The sequence below is a fragment of the Nelumbo nucifera genome, chromosome 5, assembly GCF_055504915.1.
Source record: "Nelumbo nucifera cultivar China Antique chromosome 5, China Antique-T2T, whole genome shotgun sequence".
Taxonomy (NCBI): Eukaryota; Viridiplantae; Streptophyta; class Magnoliopsida; order Proteales; family Nelumbonaceae; genus Nelumbo; species Nelumbo nucifera.
Window position 1 is genome coordinate 18406485 of NC_142653.1, and position 8334 is coordinate 18414818.

Sequence of the window (8334 nt, forward strand, 5' to 3'; positions counted from 1 at the left end):
AGCCTAATAGTAATTTTATGGGTATTTTGGACATTTTGTGCCTCTTGTTAAAGGATTCTAACAGAAGGGGTCTCCTTGCAACTATATCAGAACATTCAGGGGAGGTAATTCCAATTCCCAAACTTCAGGGAATATTTCAGCAACAATCAGAAACTTCAATGGAGTTTTCAGCAATTTACCCTTTAGAAAATGATGACTTCATATTATTTAAACTTATTGGGGAGTTATTGCTTCAGTTGGCTGATTATTTCATTTTTCCTTGTCAAAGCCTTTTTCCTTCATTTCTAACATATATATTAATCTATATTTATATCTATACTCTTAATAAAATATCCTAATTTTTGAATTTGATCCATCTCTAATTGTAAATATATAAATGTAATTTGAACAATCACTTTTCTCCTTATTCAAATTTCTCTCATTATATCTTGTATTTAAGGTATTAACTCTCATCAGCATTCTTTTAATCCTACTTTTAACTAGAATACCTCTATTTCTAAATTTGGTCCCTTTCTAGTTGTGAAAGCACAAAATTCATATGTAAAATAAAAAAATCAATGTCAGTGGAGTTTCTTAACTTTCTTCTTTAAAAACTCTTCCCTCAGAGGGATATATAATGAGGGATAGTTTGGCTCGTCCAATGATGATACGACATGTGGAGTGACGGAGTGATATGGCGACAATTCAACAATCTTGAACATCTCAACAGTCCTACTCACCTTGGGTCACTCAGCCAAGATCGAGGCCCGAGCAGTTCACTACATCCATCGACCTACCAAGGCACCACGTAGCCTCCTTCTAAAAGCAAGCCAGCTGTCTCTAATCTCCTCGGGATATGATGTACGTCAATGAATCTTATCTTCACCTCGTCTAATTCGGGCGGACTTGGATAAGCCTTATCAGCTTATTTGGAGTCCATTCTTGAGTTTGAAGCTAACTCTGAGTTAGACGAGTTGGTGATCTCGGATACACATCGTGGGGCCCATGACATCTTGCCTATATAAAGGTCTCACATCCTCATACTTTTAAGCTATCAACTCTCTTTAAATCTCCATTGCTAACTTAAGCATCGGAGTGCACACACTGGGTAAAGCATCTCAGAACACTCTAATCTTCTTGCCTTATAGTTTGACTCGGTCACGGAGCTAGTTCGATGTCCGAACTATCTTCCAGCAAGGAGCGACTAGATCGCACATCATCAATATCTCCTCGGGATATGATGTACGTCAATGAATCTTATCTTCACCTCGTCTAATTCGGACGGACTTGGATAAGCCTTATCAGCTTACTTGGAGTCCATTCTTGAGTTTGAAGCTAACTCTGAGTTAGACGAGTTGGTGATCTCGGATACACATCGTGGGGCCCATGACATCTTGCCTATATAAAGGTCTCACATCCTCATACTTTTAAGCTATCAACTCTCTTTAAATCTCCATTGCTAACTTAAGCATCGGAGTGCACACACTGGGTAAAGCATCTCAGAACACTCTAATCTTCTTGCCTTATAGTTTGACTCGGTCACGGAGCTAGTTCGATGTCCGAACTATCTTCCAGCAAGGAGCGACTAGATCGCGCATCATCAATATCTCCTCGGGATATGATGTACGTCAATGAATCTTATCTTCACCTCGTCTAATTCGGACGGACTTGGATAAGCCTTATCAGCTTACTTGGAGTCCATTCTTGAGTTTGAAGCTAACTCTGAGTTAGACGAGCTGGTGATCTCGGATACACATCGTGGGGCCCATGACATCTTGCCTATATAAAGGTCTCACATCCTCATACTTTTAAGCTATCAACTCTCTTTAAATCTCCATTGCTAACTTAAGCATCGGAGTGCACACACTGGGTAAAGCATCTCAGAATCTTCTTGCCTTATAGTTTGACTCGGCCACGGAGCTAGTTCGATGTCCGAACTATCTTCCAGCAAGGAGCGACTAGATCGTGCATCATCAATATTCATGTTGCTTTTACTAATTGGATGGTAAGGCCAACAACTTGAACCACTAGCGGGGCTCTCCTATATGACAACTTAGAGGTTTTTTATTAGTCTAAATTCATGTTACTTTTATTCTCATTTGTTTTTGAAATTGTCATGTCAGCAAAAAAAAAAAAATCCAAAAATATGTTTTTGAACTTTAGGTTGTGTTTGTTTGTGGTGTAAATATTGAACCAGAGGAGTTTTACTCTTTAGTTTGGTTTTATAGCTGTTTGGACAAAATGCAAATTATCACCAAAAATCGATGTAAAACTCCTTGCAAATCGAGTTTTACATCGATAATTGAGGGAAATTTCGCACATATAAAAATGATTAAATATTTACATCGATAAGCGCCTTTTTAAACCAATGAGTGCAAAACTCCAACGGTGCAGAACTCCTCCGGTCCTGTATTTACACTACATTCAAACATAGACTTATTTTTAATTTGGGCAAATTTCTTAAACTATCCCTATTGTTTAGCTAATTGACAAACTGTACCCTTACTGTTTAACTATTGTCTTAAACCACACCAATAAATCGTAACGAAAAGGATAAAATGTCCCTTTTTCCGTTGGTCTCTTCCTCATTTAACCTAATTCAAAACATGCTTTTGGTTTCCGTATAGAAAACACACATACAATCAAAAACATGTTTTTTTTTTTGTGTGATTGTGTCTGTATTTTTCTTTTGAAAAACAATTTATTTTCAATTCCGAATGCATTGCTTGGTGAATGAACGTATCATGCCAAGAGAGCCCACAGCTACAGCCCATGCTGATGAATCAAGACGAGGCAAAGTTCTCGCAAAACACAGAGAAAGATCAAGTTCTTGGGCTTCATGGAATTTCCAATTCCATCTTATGCTACCTTGCGGCCGGAGTATTATGGGATTGGGTTCACTGTTTCGGCTGGTACAGAGCTTTAGCTTAGTCGGGCTTTAGAGGCCTTAACCAACGGGGTTTAAATAAGAGAACACAAAATGAAGAAATTTAACTGCTTGCTCGTTGGAAGTTTTAACAAATGTTCAATCCACGCCAACCCAAATTGGATTTTGGTCATCAAAAATCCAAATTCCAAACCCTGCCCCGGAGAGTGATGGTGATCCACTCCAACCCCATACCAAATGAGATCCATACTTCCATCAAGGTAATACCTTGCTTACCCAGGAAACAAGGTGCCATGACTTAGTAAGCTTGAGTACCCTGTACTCAGCTTCCAATTATATTGAAACATTTCCAAGAGATGCGTACTGTGCCTCCAATCAAGAACCTTAAGAGGTCTGAGGCAGTTACCATAAAAGCTGGTATTTTGCCATGAAGTGGGTATATATGGTAAGCCCAAAAGCATATTGAGGGTCTGTTTGGTTTACAGTTATAATTGGAATTGGAATCAGAATTGAAATGGTCTATTTCCCTAACTTTTGTGGTACAGATTAGAATCTCAATCAGAATTTGCTGGAATGGATTTTAATTCTCAGGAGAGGGGAAAGGAATGAATATTCCCTCAAATAAGAAAATTCCATTCCACCATAGAATTTTAGTTCCAGCCAATCAAACAGTTAGAATCGAAATGAACCATTCCTATTTTGATTCCAAATCCCCATTCTACAAACCAAATCAAATGAGCATTGAGGTGCAATTGTGTAAGCATCACCTGGGCTTTAACGGTAGCGGCGAAATCTATTGATATTTTTATACTTTGGCTGGGGTTGGGGAAAAGAAGTAGGCAACGCTGGAATGGTTAGCGTGTTCTCATGTGCATATACTTGTCCATTGTAAATCCTGAAGCCAGTCACTATCAGGTAAAGGAACGACGAACTGGCGTCCGCAAGAGACAAATACATACATGCGAGGGCCGATGGGAAACTATCGTGAAGGGAAAAGTGGTGGAAACTTTGGCACCTACAGCCATCTTTGAACGTCGATGGATAAATTTCTTGTGTTTTTCTCTATATTTTGTTTTCTATCGAGTCAAATCATACATAATTTTATCCCACCAGATCTAGGAACTTTGATTTTACAGGTTCATCATTCATTGATGACGGTCGTTGTCCCCTTGTCGAGCCACGTTTTTATCAATCACTTCCTTGGCTATTTGGAGAGTTCTTTTTAACATCTGAAGAAGTAGAAATTTATCTGCGTGCGAGTTTAAAGAGAGTGAAGACTGATGACAGAAACTAAAAGGAAAACAGAAGAGACTCCGAGGGGGTTGTCAACTGTCAACATGAACCCATATCTATGAAAGTGGACATTGGGGAATGATTTCCCACAATCAACAAAAGAGATGACAGTGGAACCCATAGAACTGGGAGGAGGAGTATTAATTCCATTTAGGAATCAGGATAATTTCAAATTGATTCCAGACATGTTAGAGAACATGCCTTTAACAATTATGAACAATTCCAATTTCAAAACGTCAGGAATTCTAGTCAATGGATATATTAAGGGGAAAGAAGAAATAGAGCCATTTGTGGTGATTGCCCTCATCCACTCGAATCCAACCTAACCTTTATTCCAAAACTAATTAAACTAGGGGCCATGGGTCTGCATCCATTCCCCATAATTAACCCCTTAATCTTAGATGGCCAAATTAAGTGTGAGCTTAGAATTTCCCAAAAAATCCTCAAATTGGTAGTGTCTTCAACGAGATAGTAAGAAATAAAGAAATTTGATAAAGTTGTATTTTTATGTATGAATGTTTCACTTACCCCCTTTTAAGTTTGGTTTTAGTATTTTATTTCATAATTTTAGTTTTAAAACGCTACCAAATAAGAAAGCTTTAAATATATGCAACTGATTGGATGAACAACATTGAAGGAAGGGGCCCTAAACTTATTCAAGAACCGGAGAAGGTCCAATATCCACTTGAACGTGCCACCAGGAGAATTAATGCAAAGTGTCTATCAATTATAATTTATAAAATATAGTGCCACTGTGTTAGGTTCTTAAAATATAATCAAAATTATAACGTGTCAAGAGTTAAGTCATTTCCAAGAGAAAACTCAGATCGCTGTTAATCCTTCCAGCATTTACATACTACAGTAAGATTTTTTTTTTCTCTATTTCCATCCTGCCATTTTGGTGTTTTTTTTTTTTTGACTTTTTAGCCATTATAAAAATGTGTTTGGAGAAAGTATGCCACAGTTACTGAATATAGTTTTCTTCATTCATTTCACTCTTTTTTTTTTTTTTTTTAGCTTCATGGGCTACACAACAGGAGGTAGCCCATCCCCTTTCCCTTAACACAAACCCCCCAACCCCTGGTGGCAGCGGGATTTGATCCCAGGTCTCTACTCCGATGAAACCCTTTATCATTAAATTGAAACCCTTGAAAGAGGCTTAGAAAAACTGAGAACTGAGAAGAGGAGGCAGTTTGAGAATTGAGAACCTACCTAAGGCTATGTTTGGTAGAACTTGGGGAAAAGAAAACGACGTGAGCATCACATTCCCCTAGTTTGTTCTTCTAACATTTTCAAGGACCAGGGCAACCGAAGCAGGAATCAAGGTTTAAGATCAAACAGAAGGGATAAGAAATGAAACCGACAGACACAAGGAAAGAAGTGGGAGTGGGAGTGGGAGTGGGAGTGGAAGTCTTGGGTTCAGCCCAGTTAGGTGTGGGCCCCTACAACCGCGTAAGGCGTAACGTACTCGATGTAATGTAATACCGTGGAATCAAAGGCTTGGTGGGCCCCTTACATTGTTTCCCATCTAGTTCCTTTGCTTGCACACCTCACCTACATCCTAATTTCTACATAGCCCAGATATCTGACACATATACACATATTCTCATCTAATTTATTAATTATCAAAATTCAAAAATCAAAAATCAAACAAAATCCTTTTTGGTTTTGGCCACAAACGATAATGATAATTGATAACAACAACAACATCAACGAACTCATTAACCCGCGTATTCACATTCAGTCATTCACACAAGAAGATCACAGAACTACATCTACACCCACCCGTACACACCCCCCGCAATAAACCGTTGATGATTAATCGTACGGTTGTTATAATTTCCCTCCTACCAAAAAGAAACAAGGGCTAAGAAAATCACAGAGAACCTTGGGAAGGCTTCCCACCCATCTTACCTGCTTCCTGACTCACCACAGCAGGAGTTGCTGCTCCTCCCTGTCTAACATCGATGCGTGCAGCCGTCACTGTCTGATAATTGGGTACCATTCCCGGCGCCGTTGTTGTATAATACACTTGCCTCCCCGCGCTATCATACGCCACTTGCGCATACCCTGCTTCCGCCATTGCCGCTGCTCCTGCTGCTGGCCTTACTATCCCTACCCCGCCTTCCTTGTACATTCCCACTTTCGCTGGCTGAGCTGCCGGTGGCCCCACACTATAAACTTGTGGTTCTCTGTAAACATCCTGTAACACCCTCGGCATCGCGTAGTAACCCTGTCCTACCTGACCCGCTATCGGGTGTGCGGCTGGCGCATGATATACACCGGCCGGCGTTGGAATCAGATACACCGGATGTTCTCCTGTCACAGTTGTCGGCTGGTAAGGTGCTGTTGTCATGTGCCTCTCTGGCCAATATGATGCCGGATGTGGTACTGTCACCGGAACAGGTGATGGCACCGGAGCTGTTTTCTCAGGAATCTTCTGCACGTACAACTCCCCAGGAAAAGCTTTAGCCAAGTTCTCCTCGCTTTGCTTCTGGTATACGTTTTGCTCCTGCTCGGCGATCTGCAGTCTCTTCAACTCTTGGATCTGTCTCTGGATCTCGATTGAGGGAGCAATAGGTTCGGCTGCCATACGCCGATCATATCTGCAGGAGTCCGTTCCGATCGGAATTTCTGGTGCCGGTACTTCCGGAAGATCCGGTTCTGGTATCGTTGGTTTTGCCGCAGGCGGCGGTTGCGGTTGAATCGCTGATCCTTTATCCAAACCGAAGAGGAAGTCAGGATTATTCTGTATTGAAGGCGCCGGCGGAGAAGATGCATCTAGAGACTGGATGGGGACGTTATTCAGAGCGTCGACAAACCACTCGCTATCAGTTTTAGGTTCATTGGAAGCGAAGGCATTCTGGGGGGAGGGGTTGTGAGGGAAGAGAAAGAGACGAAGCCTGGCAGGCTTAGCAGAGGCGCGATGGAGACGGTCGTATTCGAGCATCATATGCTCAAGATCCTCGTCATTGGTCACGGAGATAAGAGCGTCGAGATCTTCACCGGGCAACTGGTACTTGAACAAGGAAAGTTCGACATCGGAGGCGCAGAGCGATGAGAGCTTAGAAATGAGAGCGGAAAATCGGATGCCGCGATCAACGGATAAGATCTTGGTGTCGCCGCCGATATAAGCAAGTTGGTTGTCGTGTGGACGAGGCTGAATCTTACCGCCATAGCTGCACATGAATCTGATTTTATAGTTTGGAAGGTCCTCCCATAGGGGATTTTCGGAGTCGATCTCTCGTGATCGTGGAGAGGAATTACTGGAATCAGGATAGGAGTAAGAGTAGTTCTCCATTGGGTGGGGTGGACTTTCCCTACGATATTGTTTTGTGGAGAATTGAATTTTCTTCACTCCATCCAGACTCAGGGAAGAACAACAAATGAGAAAAGGATGATTATTTACATGTATTATTATAGGTAGAGTCGTAGAGATAGATAGGTGTGTTGGATTCTCGACGAGACGGAGAGGGGAGTTGTAACGTAATGAATGGTCTTATTATTGTTGTGACTTGTGCGGGATGGTGGGCCCGCATCATTGATTGCGTTAGACAATTCTTAATAAAGAAAATTGTCTAAAATTCACCATCAGTTGTGAGCATTTCTCTTTGTCTAAAATTCGATGCTAAACTGAATATTAATATATTATCATTTTAATATTTAAACATGAAAAATGAAAAGGTTCAAAAAAATATTTTCAAATATAATATATATAAAAATATAAAAAAATTATAGAAATTACAAATAAAATAAAAAATTGTTTTCAAATTTAGAAATTATGGAAATTGAAAAACAAAATAAAAAAATAAAAATTGTAGAAAACATAAAAAAATTATAGATTATGGAAAATAGAAAAATGTAAAAAAAAATAGAAATTATAAAAAACATTAAAAATGTAAAAAAAATCAAGAAAATTGAAAACTGAAAAAGACTATTTTTCCTCTAACTCACCATTTAAGGGTAATGTGGTCATGAAAATTGTTATTTATGCTGACATGGACACCTCTTTTAAGAAACATTAACGTGCACCAATGGAAGGTGAGTTTTGAAAAATAAAAACTTTCTCATATGGTGAGTTTTAGACATTTTAAAAACTTGTGGTGAATTTAAAAGAAATGTTGAAAATTCATGGTGTGTTTTAGACAATTTCCCTTAAAATAATAAGGTAAAAT

General features: G+C 39.7%; 1 protein-coding gene across 1 annotated transcript; it reads right to left on the minus strand.

The window, feature by feature from the left end:
• Positions 1-5818: 5818 nt before the first annotated feature.
• Positions 5819-8072, minus strand: LOC104595565 (Octicosapeptide/Phox/Bem1p family protein). The gene has a single exon (XM_010256341.3). It carries the CDS (start codon positions 7458-7460, stop codon positions 6036-6038), a length of 1425 nt encoding a protein of 474 aa, XP_010254643.1. The 5' UTR covers positions 7461-8072; the 3' UTR covers positions 5819-6035.
• Positions 8073-8334: the final 262 nt, after the last annotated feature.